This window comes from Pristis pectinata, chromosome 19 (genome assembly GCF_009764475.1).
Source record: "Pristis pectinata isolate sPriPec2 chromosome 19, sPriPec2.1.pri, whole genome shotgun sequence".
In the NCBI taxonomy this organism is placed as follows: Eukaryota; Metazoa; Chordata; class Chondrichthyes; order Rhinopristiformes; family Pristidae; genus Pristis; species Pristis pectinata.
In genome coordinates, this window is record NC_067423.1 from 12,158,733 (window position 1) to 12,181,825 (window position 23,093).

At 44.1% G+C, this 23,093-nt stretch overlaps 1 protein-coding gene across 4 annotated transcripts in view; it reads right to left on the bottom strand.

The window, feature by feature from the left end:
• The window catches only part of plxna4 (plexin A4), a 532,456-nt gene that overhangs the window by 113,774 nt on the left and 395,589 nt on the right, over positions 1-23,093 (bottom strand). For all 4 annotated transcript variants that reach the window (XM_052033450.1, XM_052033449.1, XM_052033451.1 and 1 more), the window contains exons 10-11: positions 6,156-6,356; positions 443-539 (exon numbers count right to left, since the gene is read on the bottom strand). In XM_052033450.1, coding sequence (XP_051889410.1) covers positions 443-539; positions 6,156-6,356 — 298 coding nt within the window. The remainder of the gene's footprint in view (positions 1-442; positions 540-6,155; positions 6,357-23,093) is intronic.

Genomic DNA, 23,093 nt, shown 5'->3' on the forward strand with positions numbered 1-23,093 from the left:
AGACTGGTGAGCCAGGCTGGAGGCAGGACGTGTGATAAGTCCTTCAGAAACACATCCAGTCACAGTCTGTGACCCTGGGAAACAGGGCATGAAATAAAATACGCATGTGAAGAGGGGTAAATTATAGTCTAGTATAGATTGTAAAATTGTACGGCCACACCTTCTGGAGGGGATAGGCCTAGGTGACACAAGGGATTCTGCAGATGCTGGAAATCTGGAGCAACGCACACAGAATGCTGGATGAACTCAGCAGGTCAGGCAGCATCTGCAGAGGGAAATGAACAACTGACATTTTGGGCCGAGACCTTTCATCAGGACTGGAAAGGAAGAGGGCAGAAGCAAGAGTAGGCCCAGGATCTGCCATGATGCCTGCACAGTTAAATAGCTCTCAGCAGTGTACAGCATGGATTGAGTAAAAGTGCAGTCACTGGCCTCGACTCACCTTGATTGTGTGCTGGGTTGTCAATGCTGAAATCTCCATTCCAGACAACAGAGAGGTCCACAGGGAGGTTGTTAATCACTGTCCCCTCATACGAGTACTGAAATGAGACAGATACAAGCAACGTGGTCAAGTGTCGAGATGTATAGTGTTTGGACAATAGAACAGTGAGATGGCACGGGACGTCATCTGTATTTCTCTTTGGGGAAGAACAGCAAAATACTCTTCAAGGCCTTTTGATCTGAATGTCCTTTTACCCTCCTGCTCCATATTTGAAGATCAAATGTGAGATGGAAATATTTTTACATCTTGACTCCCAATGGGTGCTGTATCTCTTCATTTGAAAAATATTTGGAGTTGTTCAGAAAGTATTCCGTTGCTGATGCACTTTCTATTAGAAAGACAGAAGGACTTTCTGTCACAGGGGATCCAGGGTGAGAAAGGAAATTGGATACAAATTTGGTTTGGTGGTAGGAGGCAGAGGGTGGCAGTGGAGGGTTGTTTCTCAGATTAGATGCCTGTCGCCAGTGATGTTGGGTCCTCTATTTGTCTTATATAACACTGGATGTGGATGAGAATGTACGTGGCACGATTAGTCAGTTTGCAGATGACATCAAAATCGGTGATGCAGTGGACAATGAAGAAGGTTGCCTAAGGTTACAATAGGATATAGGTCAACAGGGAAAGTGGGCAAAGGAATGGCAGATGGAACTTAACTCAGACAAGTGCACAGTGTTGCATTTTCTGAAGGTAAACCAGGGCAGGACATAAGGATGAATGGCAGGGCCTTGGGCCTGCACCTGGAGTACTATGTGCAGCTCTGGCCACAACACTAATGGAAGGACGTGATTAAGCTGGAGAAGTTGCAGAAAGGACTCACAAGGATGTTACCCGGACTGGACAGTTTGAATTAGACGGAGAGACTGAATAGGCTCGGTCAGTTCTCCCTGGAGCGAAGGAGGCTGATTGGTGACATGATAGAGATGTCGAAGATTATGAGAGGCAAAGATAGGCTAGATCGTCAGGTTACATAGAACATAAAACAATTACAGCACAATTCAGGCCCTTCGGCCCACAAAGCTGTGCCGAACATGTCCCTACCCTACAAATTACTAGGCTTACCCATAGCCCTCTATTTTACTCAGCTCCATGTACCTATCTAACAGTCTCTTGAAAGACCCTATCGCATCCGCCTCCACCACTGTTTCCGGCAGCCCATTCCATGCACTCACCACTCTCTGAGTAAAAAACTTACCCCTGACATCTCCTCTATACCTACTCCCCAGCACCTTAAACCTATGTCCTCTTGCGGCCACCAATTCAGACCTGGGGAAAAGCCTCTGACTATCTACCTTATCAATACATCTCATCATCTTATACACCTCTATCAGGTCCCCCGTCATCCTCTGTCTCTCCAAGGAGAAAAGGCCGAGTTCCCTCAACCTGCTTTCATAAGGCATGCTCCGCATTCCAGGCAGCATCCTTGTAAATCTCCTCTGCACCCTCTCTATGGCTTCCGCATCTTTCCTGTAATGAGGCGACCAGAACTGACCAGTTCTGTTTCCCATGGTAGGGGTGTCTAAAACTAGAGTGCATAGGTTTAAGGTGAGAGGGAAGAGGTTTAAAGGAAATCTAAATTTTTCACAAAGAGTATGGGGAATGAGCTGCCAGAGGAGGTGGTGGAGGCAGGAACAGTAACAACATTTAAGAGGAGTCTTGACAAGTAGTTGAATGAGCAAAGCATAGTAAGATATGAAATTAATGCAGGCAAGTGGGATTAGTATAGACAGGCATGATGGGCAGCATAGATGCAGTGGGCCGAAGGGCCTGTATTGATGCTGTACAATTCTACGATTATAAAATGTACAACAGGTGATCTTACAGAGGTGTATAAAATCAGGAGGGGCATAGATAGGGTGAATGCACTCAGCCTTTTTCCCAGGGTTGGAGAATCAAGAACTAGAGGGCATAAGTTTAAGGTGAGAGTTTTACACAAAGGGTAGTATGCATGTGGAATGAGCTGCCAGAGGAAGTGGTTGGGGCAGGTATTGATATTGGTATTGGTTTATTATTGTCACGTACCGAGGTACAGTGAAAAACTTGTCTTGCATACTGTTTGTACAGATCAATAACAACCTTCAAAAGACAGTTGGACAGGTACATGGATTGGAAAAGTTTAGAAGATTATGAGCCAAGCACTGGCAAATGGTCATAGGTCATCTTGGTCAGCATTGACCAGTTGGGCCAAAGGGGCTGTTTCTGTGCTGTATAACTCTATGAGTTCTGTTGTTTCCCACAGTAGCCCACACCTGGGAGTGTCTCAGCCAGACAGCTGTTGGCTCCAGTGCAGAATGCACAATCTTTGCTGTCAATGCATGCTCTGCTGCAATGTCACAGATTCCATCCTTGGGATGACCTGTTAAGCTAAAGTCCCTTGCGTGTTCAGATGGATATAAAATATCTCAGGGCACTACTTGAAGAATGGAGCGGGTGGAAGGGGGAAAGTTCCTCGGACTCTTTCCTCAGCCAATACTACCTTCTGAGGCTAACCATTCACTCATTGTACTGTCTCATGGGCATTTTCAGAAATGCTGCCAAATAGACTTCAACAGGAACTGTCCTTCATGAAAATAATTAACCACATAAGAACACAGGAAGAGTCGACCATATCACCCTGCAAGTCTATTCCTTCCATTCAATGAGATCATGGTTAAATTGTAACTGAACTCCATACACTTCAGATTCCAGCATCTGCAGAATCTCTTGTGCATTTTGACCCATGTGCATTTGGTTAGCAGGAATCCACCACACCCTAATGTGAGATGACCTACTTTCAATTACTAGTTATGGACGAGAGTCCCAAATCTCTATTAACCCTGTGCTGTCTAACTGCACTCTAGAGTAACCTGGCTCTAACTTGGAGACTGTGCCACCTGGTCCTTAACTCGCCAACCAGCTAAAAGTTTCCTTCTCTCTACATTGTAAGTTATACCTTCTTCCTAAGGTGGTGCCCTGAACTGCTTCCTGAATTCCATGGCTTTGTGAACCTGTGGTATAACTTCCACCTTCTTATCTCACTGATTTAAACGGCAGATCCCATCTGCTTTCTTGATTCTTTTCTCTATCTGTCCATTTCATTTTTATGAATCAGCAAATGGGCCTCTTTGCATCTCTTTGAACATTCTGTGTTTCTTGACATTCATCATTTATAAATTATTTTCCCTTTCCTTGGTTCGAAGTGGACACGTGTGAGGTGGTGCATTTTAGGAGGTCAAATGTGAGAGCAAAGTATACAGTAAGTGGCAGTACCATGAGGAGCATTAATGTACAGAGGGATCATGGGGTCCAAGTCCATAGCTCCCTGAAGGTGGCAACACAAGCAGATTTGCTGGCAAAGGCACCTTTGGCACGCTTACCTTCATCGGACAGGGCAGTGAGTATAAAAGTCAGGAAGTCATGTTGCAGCTGTATAAAATTTTAGTGAGGCCACACTTGGAGCACTGTGTGTAGTTCTGGTCGCCGCAGTACAGGAAGATTGTAGAGGCTTTAGAGAGGGTGCAGGAGAGGTTCACCAGGATGCTGCCTGGATTAGAGAGTGTTAGCTACAAGGAGAGATTGGACAAATTTGGACTGTTTTCACTGGAGCGTCGAAGGCTGAGGGGAGACCTGATAGAAGTATATACAATTATAAGAGGCATAGATAGAGAAGACAGTCAAGAGTCTGTTTCCAGGGTGGAAATGTCAACTTCGGGAGGGTGGAAATTTAATGTGAGAGGGGGAAAGTTTAAAGGAGATGTGCGAGACAAGTTTTTTTTACACAGAGAGTGGTGGGTGCCTGGAATGGGCTGACAGGAGAAGTGGTAGAAGCAGAAATGAAAGCAATATTTAAGGAGCATTTAGACAGACATATGAACAGGCAGGGAATAGAGGGATATGGACACGTGCAAGCAGATAGGATTAGTTTAGATTGGCATCATGGTCACTCTAGTCAGGGTGGGGTGAAGGACCTGTTCCTTGCTGAACTGTTCTATGTCCTTGGCTTTAGTTCTCCCAATCAATTGATCTATTAAGTCAAGTTGTAACTTACTACTAACATTAAAACTATTTACAATTATTTTGTACTATCAGTAAATAGGACACATAGATCTTTATGCTGCCACTCAAGTTGTTTATAAATACAGTGAAGAATTATGCCCTCAATACACAGATACTTGCAGATATCTCTAGTCACATCCAGGCAAAAGTACTGCCTGACCACCACCCTTACACTCTCGTTGTCCAACCTATCTACTGCTTGAGCACCACCCTTACACCCGTTGTCCAACCTATCTACAGCCTGACCACCACCCCTACACCCCTGTTGTCTGACTTATCTACTGCCTGACCACCACCCTTACACCCCTGTTGTCCAACCTATCTACTACCCAAGAACCACCCTTACACTCCTGTTGTCCAACCTTTCTACTGTCTGACCTCCACCCTTACACTCCTGTTGTTCAACCTTTCTACTGCAAGACCACCACCCTTACACCCCTGTTGTCCAACCTATCTACTGCCTGACCACCACCCTTACACCCCTGTTGTCCAACCTATCTACTGCCTGACCACCACCCCGACACCGCTGTTGTCCAACCTACCTGCAGGCTGATCAACCTTTCTTCTTCCTCCACAAATGCTGTCTGATCTGCTGGGTTCCTCCAGCAGTTTTTTTTGCTTTACATTACAGCATCTACAGCCTCTTGTGTCTCCACCCTTACACTCCTGCTGTCCAATATACCTACTGCCTGCCCATCACCCTTACATCCCTGCTGCCAACCTATCTCCCAACCAGGTAAATCTGTTTCACTGTGGCACAACCTAAATTTAGATACTTCTCTTCCTTTCTCACAAAGCTCGCTCTTGTCTCTCAGAGACGGCACAGCTTTAAGAATCACCTGCAGGAGAATCTGTAAAGTGAGACAGTGCTACAGTACAATGCTGCATGTGTGTTGAATCTGAATAGCACTATTGTGCATATAAATCAGCACTGTGTTGTATTAGGTGTACTGTGTATCAGAGGCAGCTGGAACTGCAGTAATTAGCAAGCCATTCAGGTTTGTTTTAATAAAATCTGCTTTATAACATTTGATATTTGAGCCTTTTCAATATTCTGCAGAAAACAAAGAAGGGGTTCTGAGACAATAACAACCATCCTTTTGTTTTCAAAATACTTCTGGTCTTGTTAAGTGGTAAAAAAATAAGTCAAAATGTTTCTAAACCCAATGATTTATGCACAATGCTCTTTCATTTGGTTTCAGAGAACTCAAAGCTCTTAAAATGCATTAGCTTGGAGAGCCACAACCCCACCCCACCATTGCTTCTGGTATGCATATATTACATTGGTCGATAAGTACAGAACCTATTACACTACATATTCTTCTGATCTCAAGACAAGGATCTTAAGTGGCCTGTCTTTAAGGAGACAAAAGGCAATTGTTAAGTGGGCTCCTCTTTAGGATGATTAAAGATTAACTGCTGACATTGAGTGAAGTTTGCAGGTCATCAGAGAGACCAGACAACACCTCAGAATTTGACAAGGGAACGTTAACAACCTCTCAATATTCCATTGCGGTCAGTTGGCCAAGAGTTTGAGCCTAAATTTCTGGGACTGAGCTCAGAATCCAGGTGATGGTGCTGTGAATGGGTCATGCCAGGGTTTACAATTGGTGGTACTTACTGAAGTGTTCTGACACTGGACACTGGAGCTGTTGAATCGCAAGGCTGGAACTCGCTGCTCTATTCCCTGGATGTTCAGGATGCACTCGTAGCCTCGCTGGCCCGACTGTGGCTGAGGAAGGTTCTTGGATTTCAAGGTGATGGGTTTCACCACTCCGACTGGCACCAGAATCTTCTCAGCAGCAAGCAGCTGTGGGCAGTCCTGAGGAGAGAGGACAGGCAGAGTTTCATCATGAAGCCATCAGCACAATAAAAGTGGAGTAGGGGAGGGCAGGAACTGCCAGGTGGAAAAAAAGAGTGGGTAACTCAGGGATAAGGAACAGGTCGTTTCCAAATGCTCTCGGTGCCATCCTCTCTGGTGGAAGGAGAAGGGCAATGGAGAAAGGAGAAAAGATGGGAGGATGTGGTTGGAAACGGCACAACACTTAAAAGGAGAGTGAGTAAAGAGCCTGCACAGGAAAGGCATGACGCAGAGCACAAAAGAGAAAGGGTGAAAAAGGAGGGTAAAGGAGAAATGGAAGGGAAATGAGGGGAAGGAAAGGAAGAGTTGGAGAAAGGGGAGGGAAAGAAGATATGTGAGGGAAGGGAAGGCAAGGCAAAGGACTGTTGGAGAAAGGTGGGGGTGTGGGATAAAGGGAGGAGTCACTGAGGGATAAGGAAGAGATAAGAAAGGCGATACTGTGAAATCGCTGGAATGTAGACATAGAGGAGGAAAGGGAAAACGCAAAACCTGGAAAGGAGATGTGAGCAGCACCCTTCCCTCTCACACCACACCCTTCCCTCTCACACCACACCCCACCCAAAGGGAGCGGAACTGGAGATAGGCACAAGCAAGAAAGGCAAAGAGAGAAACATCAGCAAGTCAAAGACAATTGAAAGGATATAACCTCTGACACTGTACTAGTTTTACTGCAACATATTTACAGATTTCCTGCTCATTTCTTTACACATTTTGTTGCAAGGTCCACGAATTGTAAAGCAGTATAATCATCTACTCCAGTTTTCTGTTACGATCATTACTTCCTGGGGAGTTTTGGGATCAAGAGATACTCTAGAAAAATACCTTCACAGCCAAACAATTAAAGAAAGTGGCCTGGAAAATTGTTGGCATTTGGCACATCTTGGAAGGACTGTACCAGTCTGCCAGGCATATTGTAGCTACAGACAGCAACACATAACAAGAATGAGCCGCAATATAAAAGAACACTTATCAAAAATTGACCATCTGCAGGCATTTTGTCTGGTGGTTACTTCTGATTTAGCATGGGAAAAATGTCATGGTAAGACATGACTTGAAGTTCATTAACTTGACTAAATCCTTCACTTTCCTAAAGCTGGTACTACTTTGCATATGAAATGGCTTAAAACAGAGAGAAAGGAACATAGGTCTGAAGAGCCTCAACGCAAAACTGACAACTTTACACAATGTTGGGCTTTATCAGCTTAACATGGCTGTCATTTTAAGTAATTGAAATTTAATGAGACTTTATTCCTTCCAATGGATTCTCGGACAGATCCCGTAAGAAGGAAAAAGGAAAACTGCAGGTCTATTTTTTTATCTCTTTCTCCATATATTTTGTATACAGATCAATGTTCTCTGAAAGGTCAAGCTATTTAACACATTGCAACTGCTGAGCGTATCTGCAAATCCATCGGAACTGATCTCATTCTTCTCATCTCTTCTTTGCCTCTCTTTCACTAGAATGTGTTACAGCTTTTTCTTTCCTGATTGTATGAGAACAAAGGCAGTGAGGGAAATGTTGAAGCAATGAAGTACTTTACAAGAGAGCGCGATAAAGCACATTATTCCATTATCATTCAGTGGGCACAACCACTACATTCACAAGCCCCTGATTGAGACGGTTCACACTGGTGAGCTGTATGGAGAAGGCAGTAGGTACTGAAGTCACAGACCAGGATTGGGATTTGTATCCAGAGGAAGTTGTCCGTGGGGGATCTGTGAGAAATGGGTTAAGGTAGTGTGAAGTTCAACATCTGAGGAAATTCCCCAAACCCCGATACAGGAGCCTGAGGGCACGTACCTCCAGACTTAAGGACAGCTTCTACCCTACTGTGATAAGACTATTGAATGGTTCCCTTATACAATAAGATGGACTACCTTGTTGGGACCTTGCACCTTACTGCACTGCACTTTCTCTGTAGCTGTGACACTTTACTCTGTACTGTTATTGTTTTTACCCGTACTACATCAATGTACTCTATACTACCTCAATGCACTCTGTACTAACCCAATGTAACTACACTGTGTAATGAATTGACCTGTACGACTGGTATGCAAGACAAGTTTTTCACTGTACCTCAGTACAACTGACAATAATAATACCTTCTCCTTCCCTGCATGTCCAGCATTATTCCACACTAAGGGTGACTCCTCAATCTAATTCAGAGAGGTTTCTATGTCCAGCCACCCACATCCATCCTCCCTCCCCAACCACACTGATTCCTCTTTAAGTAGATAAGGAAATCAGAGCAGGAGTAGGCCAGTCGGCCCCTCAGTCCCGCACCACCATTCCATACGATCACGGCTGACCTCCCTCAGGCCTCATCTCCCCTTCTGTGCCAATTCCTCATAGCTCTCAGTTCCCTGTTCTTTCAATCATGTATCTCCCTTCTCTTTAAAAACCCACAATGATGTGGCCTCCACTACACTCAGGGGTAGAGATTGCCAGAGAATGACCACTTTAAGATGCTCATCGGGCCTACAACTTTGACCAAGCTTTTGGTCACCTCCATTGGGAGATCAGGCAAACCAGTGTCATTGGCTTCTGTCAGGCCAATGTCCACAGCATCAAAGCACAAGTCAGTGCCACTGGGGGGGAGAAGGCAGCATTCTCCCCATGCCTGACACCTGCTTCCACCACGTGTCCACTGCAAGCGGGCGATTATAACAGATTCCATGGCACAATTTGTCAAAATGCAGAAGGGAGTGAGAATACCAGGGAGAATTCTGCTGCTCCTCTTCAAAACATCCCACACGATCAATGACATCCTCTGAAGAGGCTGATGAGGACTAAATTTTACTTCCTACGTGGAAGATGGCACCACCGACAGTGAAGAACTCCATCAGTACTGCTTTGTGCAAGGAAGTCGATGGGACCTTGACAAACACAGACCCAACAGTGCTAACACTGAACTGGGAAAGCAAGGAACATAAGACCATGAAGCAGGCCTCTTCCGCATTCAAGGCCAAGGTTGTCCATTTACCTCAATTGCATCTTCCTGTCCAACCCCCATATCCTTCACTTTCAGAATACAGAAGTCCACTGATCTCAGCGTTGCAATTGATCATGTGGGATGTTTTAAAGAGGAGCAGCAGAATTCTCCCAGGTATTCTCACTCCCTTCTGCATTTCTTCAAGTCATGCCATGGAATCTTTTATAATCGCCAGCTTATATTGAATATACCCAACAACTGTTCAGCTGTCCAGAATAAACACTTCCAAAGACTTACAACATTCAACATAAGGAATTTTTTCTACCTCAACCCTGACTCTCTCCGTACCTGGTTCCAGTTTCTTCAGCTTCAGGAAGCAGCCTTTAAACATCCATCCAAAAACCAAGAACTCCCGCATTCAATCCCATTTTGTCATTCTTTATGCAGATTACTGAAATCGACAATGAAGCCCACAGCGCACCAACATTCAACGCTCTACCACACATTAAGAATATTCTCACATCAGTTCTTCGCCTTAGCTAAAGAAAAAGTAGACTCTACATCAAGCTGGCTGGGTCAATTTTATGTAGTTTCCTCTAAGCCCCAGATCACATCAACGTTTTAGTCCCACAAAATAGAACTTTAATTCCATTAGGCTCTTAGTTTTCCTCTGACCTCCAAGTTTTGAAGGTCAGCCCTTTATATTTATGAAATACATACATTTGTTTAGGAAAGGGTGTTAAAGCTGCCATGGGTATTCCCACCACCAGTGCGTGTTACCTTGAGAATGTGGCGGCAATAGGGCATCACCTTGAATCTTTGAGCTGAACACGGTGCCACAACGGGTGTGGGTACAGCATTCCCAGGTACTGATCCAGCAACAATGAAGGAATATATTCAGGACAAGGAGGGAGTGTGTTTCTGATATATACCAATATTGATTCATTGGTACAAGCTCAGAACATCTTCCTTTCACTTGCAGTCAGATGCTCTTTATTGAAGCTCTGTATTTATTTAGTTTTGCTGGTAATAACTTTGCATTCTCAGTGAATGATCAACAATCTCACACCAATCTTGTGGCTTCTCTTCCTCTGCTAATGAACGCCCTTTCGTCATGCACACACGCCTGCTGCTCCCTGCTCCAATACGACTCAGCACATACTCATCTGTATTAAAAGAACATCTGTTGAGACTCTGCTCAAGGGGATTAAATGAATGGAAATGCCAAATGAAATATCAAAAACTGCAGATGCTGGAAAGCTGAAATAAAGCAGAAAATGCTGGAAACACTCAGCAGGTCAGGCAGAATCTGCGGAAAGAGAAACAGGTTGAAGACCCTTTATCATATTTCGCCATAACTTTATTTCCCATTGCATACTTGATTTTAATTGCACTACCATCATTGGCTGTATCTAGGCTGCCTGGAGTTGAAACCCTTAAAACCTCTCCAGTTCTGCTTTAAGATGCTCATAAAAAACATTTTTGACCAACCTCTTGTTCATCTGTCTTCATACCTTCATAGATAAAGGTATGAGGGTCTAGGAGTTGAGAGCTCATTAAGAGTTCATTGAAAGTCTAGGATCAGTGGGCACAGCCTCAGAATAAAAGGACATCCCTTTAGAACTGAGGTGAGGAAAAATTTCTTTAGCCAGAGGGTGGTGAATCTGTGGAATTCATTGCCACAGATGGCTGTGGAGGCCAAGTCACTGGGTATATTTAAAGCAGAGGTTGATAGGTTCTTGATTAGTAAAGGTGTCAAGGGTTACGGGGAGAAGGCAGGAGAATGGGGTTGAGAGGGAATAATAAATCAGCCATGATTGAATGGCAGAGCAGACTCGATGGGCCAAATGGCCTGATTCTGCTCCTGTGTCTTATGGTCTTATAAAGATGGTGAACAATCTTGTTGACAGTGTTTTCATAGATTGTCATAGAACAGTACAGCACAGGAACAGGTCCTTCGGCCCACGATGTCTGTGCCAAGCATGATGCCAAGTTAAACTAATCTTTTCTGCCTGCACGTGATCCATATCCCTCCATTCCCTCCATATTCATGAGCCTATCTAAAAGCCACTATTGTATCTGCTTCCACCACCATCCCTGGCAGCCTGTTCCAGGCACCTACCACTCTCAGGTCTGTTTTTGGTGATGCTCACTCAGAAGTCATGTTTGCTTTAAAGTACAAAGTGTTGTTCACTTTTCAGCCAATTAAAAGGGGAGAAAGTACTTCAAGTACCTCACTGAGAACTTAATGAAACAACGAAGATTCAGAATGGCAGGGTTCAAGATCTGAGAGGACTGCAGGTTGTTGCTTAAGTAACATCTCTGCTTTGTTCCAGCAAGGTAGCCCCTGCGGACTTATTAACGGTGATGTATCCAGTTCATAAATATTATCTTCCATCCCTCAGAGTTTCCATACCATGGTCTCAACTGATGTTATTTTGATACAGATACGTGTAACTGAATTGTATTTGAAGTGAGAGCAATCAATACGTAAGTATGAAGGAAGGGCATTCATTCAGAGAGGAAAATAAGGAAGAACATAGGGTGAGATTATTGGTTGGGGTGTTTGAGAACAGGACTGACCAAGGTAGAGAAGATCAGAATTATAGAGATGGTAAATGTTCTGTCAAATTAAACAGTTTCCTATTTGCATGTTTTGATCTGCAACACTACATTCTGCATTCTGTTTTTCTTTTTACTACCTTGATGTACTTATGTATAGTATGATCTGCCTGGATGGCATGCAAACAAAAGCTTTTCACTTTATCTTGATACACATGACAATAATAAACCAATACCAACCAATACCAGTACAGTATCTGGGATATGAATGGAAGTGGGAAAAAAGGAATTGCTTCAGCGATCGTCAGTAAGCTGGTCCACTCCAACCATTTCTATCAGGTCAGGTGTCCAGGTGACAGACTGAACCCCCACACTATGTGATTCCAAAGTCTGACATCAATATGAATTGAATGAAGCATGAGGACATTTCGGTCCTTGAGCCTGCCCTGCTGTTCAATTAGGTTGTGGCTAATCTGCATCCCCTGACACCTCTTCAGTGACCCTTTGTTAATAATCCTCTTCTCCTCTGAAAATCTATCAACCTCACTTTTGGAATTTTCAATTGACCTCCATCTCGCCAGCTTTTTGGATGCGACAGGGCAAGTTTAGAAGAAGCAGGAGTGGGGCATATGGACCTTCCGGCCTACTCCACCATTCAAGAGGATCATGGTTGATCTGATCGTGGCCTTGGTGCCAATTTCCGGCCTGAACCTCATCAGCCCTTACTTTCCCTACAATAAAAAAATCCATCCCCGCCTTGAACACTCCGCATCCGCTGCCTTCTGCTGCGGACAACTCCAAAGATTCACAATCCTCAGAGAGGAAATTCCTCCTCATCTCCACCTCAAATGGATGATTCCTTACTCCAAAACAATGCCCACTATTTCTAGACTTCATCCACAAGGTGAAACATTATCATAGCAACCATCCTACCAGGAACCCTCAGAACCTCACGTGTCATAAGATTATCCCTCATTTTTAAACTCAGTTCTTCAGTGAGCTTGTCGCTACCTTCTGTGTGTGGATGGGCTTCCTAATCTCACCCCTGAACAATCTAGTTCTAATCTCCATATGCACCCTTTTGCTGCACTCCCCCAACAGAGGGAAGTGTTTCCCACATGAATTTTATTTCCAGGTTTGTAGTTGTAACAAAGCTGGCATTGTTGAAATATTTGGTTTGCATTTCTTTTTGCATTTTAAGATAAATTGCTTTGATCAATCTCTAATCTCATTACTTTTTAGAGACAAAGCAGCAACAGCTGGGGTTAGTTTGCCTTTCTGATCTCTTTCCAGACTGGCATCATTTACAATAATTAAACAATGACAACGATCTCATCTAAGCAATAAGCACTCAATACGCTAAACACCTTTAAACCACAGCATTCAATTTGCCCTTTGACTCCCTGAGACCTCTGTTTACAAGGTAATACTGTAAGTGTTCAGAGAGGAGAACTGATTCCCTCTCTGCTGCTCTTGATGGCTGGATATCGCTTGTAACCTAGTGCCTCCACTCCCTTCCTCTTCTGAAGGACACTTTCCATGTTTATTACTTCTCACTCTGCCTCTCAAAAATGTTTTCCATCAAAAGCATTTTCAGGCTGGACCTCCATGTTCTGAGTGTGGTTTTCCCCTCTCTGTTTATCACTGAGGAGCCCACCATTTTCTGTGGTAGGGCCACAACAAGCTGAGTTTATTGATTGCAATCCCACTCTGTCCAATGGGCATGATGAGTCCACAATGGCTCCAACTCTGCCAAAATCAACCATCCCTTCTTCTTCTCACCATCATACATAACTCAACAGGGTTACCTCAGGAGGCCTTCAGCTTGCCTTTGCTGCGCCCCTTCCCTCAATGCACTGAAGGAGCCCAACAGCTTTGTGTGGCTTTCACCTCCACCCTGTATCCAGCCGAGACCATTGAGAATGGAAAAAAAAGCAAAATACTGCAAATAAAGGCAGAATTTGCTGTAAGTACTCGGCACGTCAGGCAGCACCTATGGAGGTAGAAAGATGTGATCCTCAACAGCGTCCTGAAACATTAACTTTCTCAGCCGTCCTCACTGAGGGTTTCCAACATGTTCTGCCTTTAGTTCTAATGGGATGAAACCCTGTGTAAGGTGTTGGGCAGTCTTGGCCCATTTCAACTGAGCCCAGGGCTAAGATGCCTTTAAATCAGCAGTAAAGTGGCAAACGGAGGCTTTGTGATCACAGAATCACAAAGTACTCCAGGACAGAAAGAAGACCTCAGTTGCTTGACTGTACTCCACCATAAACGACTTAATGGTAGCGTACTGTCAAGGCATGGAGGTGTCCTTTCTGACTTACTTGCTGTAGCTCTATTTATTGCAAGTTAGTTTTGTTGCTCAGCAGGCATGGGGGCACTGTTGTAACTCCTCCAGCCTGGCACCTCATTCTATGCACACCCAGAGCCGCTCCCAAAGTGATCCATTATTGCAGGAGTAGTTGGTTTGAGATACAACACTGAAGCAGAGTGGTGGGTCAATCACTCCATATCTTGGGAGCAAGCAGAAAAACAAATGGAGTAACAATCGGTAATGTGAATGTTATTCTTAAATCAATGATCCAATTGAAATACCTGAAGCTTGGCATGGATGAGTTGGGCCTAAGGACCAGTTTCCATGCTGTATGATTCTGTGAAGCAAGGAGATGAGGCAAATACAGCAGAGAAGTGTTGCCAGAGGCCAATGCTCGAGTGACTTGCTGGTGTTCAATGATTAGTTGACCTGGGAATGTGTGACAATTGTTGATCTAAATAGGAAGAGTTAAGTTCTCGGCACTGCAAATAAGGATTGAGCCTCCGCACCAATTTCATTCCACCCATCCATCCCAATTTCCTGAACCAGCTGAAGATCACTCATGAGGAGGGGAAAGAAACAGGTGGAAGAGAAGGTTGTGATCAACTTCAAGGGGAATACTTCTCCAACTCCATAAGGCCATCAATCAATGTTAAGGAGGCCAGGGTTACTCAATGACCACAATGAGCAGGAAGGTCCCTTTATTTTTTGGGAATCAGAAAGAAGAAGAGGAGAGGTGGGCAGGACAGTTGCTGAAGATCCAAGTAATTATTCATTGGCAACATACCACAACAGTGTCGGACTCTGGCGGCAATGTGTACTGAGCTTATCCACTCTCCATCTTCAGTTATCTTATTTGGATCATTAGTTTGAAAGGCAAATCAATGTTATGCCTCACCACTGATTGGTGTCCCTTTAGTGCCCAACCGTACTTCAATACTCGTTCCGTTTTATGGGCAGTGGGTCAGTTAAATGTTGATGAGAGTCTGGAGGGATTTGGATTTATAGTTCTTGAGGGGAGAATCAACTGCAGAATAATTGAGCACTGGCTTGTTTTATTGCACTGTCGGTTCAAGCTGATTTCAAGGGAGTTGTTTTGTAACATTCGGTGATTATTTGGTCTTTATTCAAGGTATGTACATGTCCTTCACAATCCTTACATCACACAGAAAATTATCTAGCTCCCAGACTGACAAGCCTCCATGTTCTGAATCCACAGTGAGCACATTTTCTCTTTCCAAGACACCTGCTTGGGTGTCACAACGAACAATCTGCTGGAGGAACTCAGTGGGTTGAGCAGCATCTGTGGGGGAAAGGAATTGTCGACTTTTCAGGTCGAAACCCTGCATCAAGACTAGTGCAGGGTTTCAACCCGAAACGTGGACAATTCCTTTCCCCCCACAGATGCTGCTCAACCCATTGAGTTCCTCCAGCAGATTGTTTGTTGCTCCAGATTCCTGCCTCTGCAGTCTCTTGTGTCCCCACCTGCTTAGGTGTCATCTTGTCAGGCAGAAAGAGAACTGCTATAGGTCAGTGGAGTGGACAGTAGAGACTTTTCCCAGTGCCATAATGGCTAACATGAGGGGACATAATTTTAAGGTGATTAGAGGAAAGTATAAGGGGGATGTCAGGGGTACGTTTTTTTACAAAGGGAGTAGTGGGTGCGTGGAACGCACTGCTGGCAGAGGTTGTGGGGGCAGATACATTAGGGACATTTAAGAGACTCTTAGATAGACACATGAATGACAGAAAAATAGGGGGCTATGTGGGGGAGAAGGGTTAGATAGATCTTAAAGCAGGATAAAATGTCAGCACAACATTGTGGGCTGAAGGGCCTGTACTGTGCTGTAGTGTTCTATGTTCTATGTCACAGTTCCAGATAAGGAGCTTGTAGCTGCCATTGGGAGCATGGGTCAAGGCAAACATGGTGGGGAGTGGGTTTGGAGGAGGGGGGAGGAACTGAAGGTGGGGAATAAAGTAGTTCAGTGACCCTGCAAAGATATTTACCTTCATTGAAGCCCCTCACCTCCTTTCAGTTTTACCCAGGTTTTCTGAGATCTGGTAAACTCTAACAGTATCACAACACATTCTGTGCTTGAATGGGGCTTGAACCCATGTACCTCGATCCAAGTTGCTGGAGAGTTTTGTTTTGTTATTCACTTGTTCATGCAGGGTGGGTGTCACTGGCAACTTTGACATCCATGGTCCATCCCAAATTGTTCCCGAAATGTGGAGGCAGCTAAAAGTCAACCACACTGTTGGATCCAGAGTTACAGAAAAGCTAGACTGGGAAAAGATGGCAGATTTCCTTCCCTGAAGAACATTAAGGAACCAGACAGGTTGTTACAACAATCCGGTGATTATCAATACCAAATAACACCATTTTAGTTAATCACTTGAATTTAAATTCCTCCGCTGCAGTGATGGGATTTGAACTCATGTTCCAGGATCAATGTTGAGGCCTCTGAATGGTAGTCCAGTTGCTTAACTACTACACTACCAAAGAAGATAGGGCATAGAACAGTACATCACCCCTGGCAGTGTATTCCAGGCACCTACTACTCTCTGCATAAAAAACTTGCCCCACACATCTCCCTTAAACTTTCCCCCTCTTACATTAAAGCAGTGCCCTGTAGTATTTGACATTTCTACCCTGAGAAAAAGACTCTATCTACCCTATCTATGCCTCTCATAAAATTTCATAAACTTCTATCAGGTCTCCCCTCAACTGCCAACACTTTGGAGAAAATATTCCAAGTCTGTCTAACCTCTCCTTATAGCTAATACTCTCTAATCCAGGCAGCATCCTGGTGAACGTCCTTTGCACCTTCTCCAAAGCCTCCACATCCTTCCCGTAATGGGACAGTCAGAACTGAATACAGTCCTCCAAACAAAAGTATGGTACAGCTGCCAATCTCCTTCTATAATAACAGGGCAGCAATTATACAATATACATTATGGTCGCTGACCCACTGAACAGAGAACTGAAGTAAGCAACATTTTCCGACATGCACAAGTCTTGGGTATATTCTTTGCAAGGCATGTGACTAAAAATATCAGAACCCCCCTCTGCGGAGAAAACTGGGGAGACCAGCTCTCTCGTCTTGTTACCAGGCTGAGCCAAAAGCGGCAGAGTGATTAAGGAGCAGACATTAGGATGCAAGAACATCAAGGGAATGCATAAGAGGCAAATCCTGGAGAGAGAAGCCAGCCTGACTCTCACACCGAGCCTGTAAATGAAATTTGGGGAGGAAAAGTTTTTAAAAAACTGCAGTTTCAAGGCTTTTTCACATCTGTGTTGTTCACTCCTTAAACTCAAGGTTTTCTGAGGATTAACTTCTTATAAGATAGTAACTAGCACACAAAGAGCATTGGTAATTACTGATACTGGCTCTTTTAAAAATTCCAGCTTTATATAATTCCTTGAATTTAAATTCTTCAGCTGCCATAGTGGGATTTGAACTCATGTCTGAGTCAATGATCAAGATCTCTGCTAAAGAGGAGGCACTGTCAATAAAGCAGGTGCTTGGCAAAGCCACAATTTCTGGAATTGCTCAGTGCTTCTCTGGCCTTTGTATCGAAAGAATAGAGTGAAGCTCTGCAGAAAAGACACCTGCATTATTTGGTTTTCCTTGGGAGGTGGGTAATGTCGCCCAAGTCAGATTTAGTACCCAGCCTTAGCTGGGTAAAGGGGCATGGAGCAACACACATAAAATGCTGGAGGAACTCAGCAGGTCAGGCAGCATCCATGGAGGGAAAGAATCAGTTGACGTTTTGGGCCGAGACTGGAAAGAAAGAGGGCAGAAGCCAGAATAAGAAGGGCGGGGGAGGGGGTGCAGCTGACAGGTGAGTCCAGGTGAGAGGGGGAAGGTAGGTGGGTGGGGGAGGGGGGATTAAAGGGAGTGATGTGAGAAGCTGAGAGGAGATAGGTGGAAGAGACAAAGGGCTGAAGAAGAAGGAATCTGGTAGGAGAGGAGAGAGGACCACAGAATAAAGGGAATGAGGTGGGGAATAGATGGGCAGGTCATGAGTACGGGGGACGGGAAAGGGAAGGGGTGAAGGGGCCACAGGAATGAGGGAAAACAAAGGGAGGTTGGAAGCATGGACTCTATGCAAAACTGACTGCCTTAGAGAGGGTTAAGTATCAACCACTGGAGTCACAGCTCAGTTAGGAGAGGTTTTCTGAACCATGTGGGTTTTTTCATCAACCTGAGGCTCATTGTGAAACAGAAACTTAATTGGTGCATAAATACCGTGGCTCAAAGGTGGCCTGTGGTACTGACCCACTTCTTGATATTTCAAAGCCTTTCCACCATTTTCAAGACTCAAGTCAAGACTAATGGGATACTCTCCACCTATTGGCTGGGTCCTGCTCCAACAACACTGAAGAAACTCAATATTATCCAGTACAAAGCAGCCCACTTGACTGGTACCTCATCCACCACCCTAACCATTCATCCACCACCCTAAACAGCAAGATGGCGCCGGAGCGTAGCGACTCATTGCAAGCTGCTCTCTGCAGATCTACTCATTACTTCTATTATAATCATTCTATTCTTTTAAATCTGAATTCTAAGACTCTTAAGAATTACTAATAATATTCTTTACTATATTCTGCATTTGGTTATTGCTTTTCCCTTGTACTACCTCAATGTGATGAAATGATCTGTATGGATAGCATGCAAAACAAAGTTTTTCACTGTACCTCAGTACATGCAACAATAATGAGCCAATTTCCCAATTTACCATTCATTCCTTCCAAAATCATTGTGCCATGACTACAGTGTGCACCATCTACAACATGCAACACAGTCACTTGCCAAGGCTATTTTGACAGCCCATCTCAAACGGTTGACCTCTACCACCAAGAAGGACAAGGGCATCAGGCGCGTGGAAACTCCATCTCCTAGTTCATCCGTGGCAAAAGCCATCCCGACTTGGAACTGTATCATCATCATTGCTGGGTCTCAATGGGTGGAGCAACACGGCTGTGAGAGCACCATCACCACAAAGACAGCAGCAATTTCAAGAACAAGGCTCAAAGGCATTGCGGAGTGAATGATAATCACCAGCAACAGCCCAACCAAAAAAGAATTTAATAAAGAATAATCTGCCAATAATGAATAATAATTTTTTCTTAAAAGTTATTTCACAATTTACTTTAAAACGGTATGAAATTGAGGGCCACTGGAGGACTGTTAAGCCTGGTTTGGCACAACATTGAACTTGTACTCTAAGCACAACCAGATGAAGATATTTTTCTTTTTCCCCAACTCTTTATTCAGGCTAACATTGGGAATGAATCAAAAATTCCAGAACTGAAATTAGTTTCAAATAACGATGAGTCGGAGTACAGGAAAGAGATAGAGAGCCAAGTGACGTGGTGTCATAAAAACATAAGAAAGTAGGCCAGCTGGCCCATCAAACCTGCTCTGCCATTCAATAAGATCATGAATGACCTGGCCGTGGACTCAGATCCACCTATCTCCCTTTTCTCCATAACTCTTAATTCCCCTACTGTGCAAAAATCTAACTGTGTCTTAAGTATATTTAATGAGGTAGCCTCCACTGCTTCCACAGATTCACTACTCTCTGGGAAAAGCAGTTTCTCCTCATCTCCGTCCTAGATATACTCCCCCAAATCTTGAGGCTACAGATATGTCCCCTCATTCTAGTCTCACCTACCAGTGGAAACAACCTTCCTGCCTCTATCTTATCTAACAATTTCATAATTTTATATATTTCTAAAAGATCCCTTCTCATTCTTCTAAATTCCAGCAAGCATAGTCCCAGGCGACTCAATCTCTCCTCACAGGCTAACCCCCTCATCTCCGGAATTAATCTGGTGAACCTCCTCCGCACCACCTCCAAAGCCAGTATACCTTTCCTCAAGTAAGGAGACCAGAACTGCACGCAGTACTCCAGGTGCGGCCTCACCAGTACCCTGTACAATTGCAGCATAACCTCCCTGCTCTTAAATTCAATCCCTCCAGCAATGAAGGCCAACATTCCATTTGCCTTCTTGATAGCCTGTTGCACCTGCAAACCAACCTTTTGTGATTCATGCAGCAGCACTCGATGCACCATAGAAAGCATCCTACCCAGATGCATCACAGCTTGGGATGGCAACTACTCTGCCCGTGACCACAAGAAACTGAAGAGAGTGGTGGACACAGCTCAGCGCATCACGGAAACCAGCCTCCCCTCCATGGGCTCTGTCTATACCTCGCTGCCTCAGTAAAGCAACCAATATAATCAAAGACCCCACCCACCCCAGACATTCTCTTTTCTCCCCCCTCCCATCAGGCAGGAGATACAAAAGCTTGAAAGCACGTACCACCAGGCTCAAGGACAGCTTCTATCCCACAGTTATAAAACAGTTCCCTAGTACGATAAAATGGACTCTTGACCTCACAATCCACCTCGTTATGAACTTCCACTTTATTGTCTACCTGCACTGCACTTTCTCTGTAACTGTAACACTTTATTCTGCATCTTGTTACTGTTTTACCTTGTACTACCTCAATGCACTGTTGTAATGAATTGATCTGTATGAACGGTATGCAAGACAAGCTTTCCACTGTACCTCAGTACATTGACAATACTAAACCAATTTACCTATCTAATCTTCATGAGCTGAGATTAATTTTCATTAACAGAGGATATTAAGGGTTACAAGGTGATAGCATGGAGCTGAGTGAAGATCAGCTATGACCCAACAAAATGGTGGAACAGACTAGAAGGGCTGAATGGCCTCCTTGAGTTCCTATATTCTGCTTGCAGGAACCTTCCTCTCTGAGGAGTCAGAGTGAAATCTATTCCTCAATGTTAGCAAAATTGAACAGGAAAAACAGGCCACACACTCTCTCTGTCGTCCCACTGAGGACCAAGGAAGAAAAGGAACTGGGATTAAGACTAACACCCCAGAGGGTCACGATCACTCTGATTACAAGTCAAAACTTGAAACTCTAATGCTAACAAGTGTCTATATTAACAGAGCAGGTCCTAATATGGTGGTGCTGCGGTTAAATTACTGGGTTACTAATCCAGAGGCTGGGATTAACAATCCAAAGATCCAAATCCAACTCCACCATTGAATTTGGATTCAGTTAATAATCTAGAATTTTAAAAGATGATGAACACTAGTGGATTTTTGTAAAAACCCTTCTGGTCACAAATGTCCTGACCTACAATGGCCTACAATGCAACTCTGCACCCACCAATGTGGTTGACTCTTAAATGGTTTAGCAAGCCACTTAGTGTAAGGGATGGGCAAGGCTTTGCCAATGATACTATAAAAACTTTCTCCAACTCTACAGTCTCAAGTGTACATCATACATTTAGCAGTGTGATCTAATTGCAGTCTCCAGTGTACATGGCAACTCTTAATGTTGTGATCTCAAGCACATACTTTGTACTCTGAGACCAAATCTCTTTTAACAATTCTTGGTCTGGTTACAACAGGAGATTGCTTTTAATCAGGTCTTGAGATAACTCATAGAGTTAATGTGAACTGTGGATACCCGTAATCCTACTCCCCATTGTAAAGATACTCAGTGAACCTGAGCATCTGCAGTTAATTTTACTTGTTTCATTTTCCAACCCTCCTGCTAAGTATGGGCAGGCTCCCAAAACAGCAGACCAGGGATCTTAAGCTACTGAACATCTCTGCATTAACAATAACCTCATTACTGTCTCAGTTCAGACACAAGGCCCTTGTGTGTTAATTAGATTTGTCAATCACTGCAACTCACTGATGGAAAGTTCCTAAAAAACAGTCGTTCTTGGAGTAGTCAATTTCTTCACTGACTAAAGGATGCTGCCCTGATCTTAGGTAGCAACTGTCTGATGCTCAATTTGTTCTGATTTGCCATCCTAAAGATCCCAGATAAACACCACCTGTTGCTGATACTTCACCCAAGTGACCCTCTTCCGCTTGAAAATTTCAGCAGAGCTATGCTCCCAACACAATCCCTCACTTGGCCAAACCATGGGTCAGGGAAGATGGTCTGCAGGGTTGATGTCTTATCATCACACACTCTGTTTCAAGAGCACAAACTTGCTGAATCTACCCTCAACATCAGTGGGCCACTTGAATTTGGGGGGCTTCACTGATCAAGTCTAACCCTGTCGCCACCAAATATGTGCTCTCAAAGCCAGTTGTGTCTTGGCTAATTCTCTTCCAGTGACAATCTCCTGCATACCCCTGGGAGGCTGAAGTCAACCTCATGTCACGAATGCCACCACCATTCTTATCATGCAGATTCTCTGCCTCAAAGGACAAGAGGAGCAGGGGCATGGAAACAACATCTCAAAGATCTTAGAGAAGTCTCACACTGTCCTACCTTGACATATACCAGGTTGACTGCTGAAACCAACAAGTTGAGTTTCCATGTCAATCGCAATGCAGTTGGCAGCAATGAACCTTCTGATACAGAAAGTTGTGGGACAGAACCTGGTTTTATCGTTCCTAAATAAAATACTGGTTTTATTTCAATATTAAGATGATGATCTCTCATTCTCCCATCACAGGAAATTGTTTCCGAGTATTAATCCCATCAAATCCTTTCAACGTTTCAAACATCTTGACCAAGTCGAGACACCCGAGACTACAGATGCTGGAATCTGGAGCAACAAAACCTACTGGAAGAACACAGTGGGTCAAGCAAGCATGCAGGGTTTCAACCCAACAACTCCTTTCCTCCCACAGATGCTGCTCGACCTGCTGAGTTCAGCCAGTAGATTGTTTGTTGATCTTGATCAAGTCATCCTTCAATTTTCCAATGCTGAAGAATATAAGCCAAGTTTTTGGAACTTCTCCTAATAATTTAATACTTTAGGGCCCAGGATCATTTTTGTGTCACTGTCAAAGTCAAGTTTATTGTCATA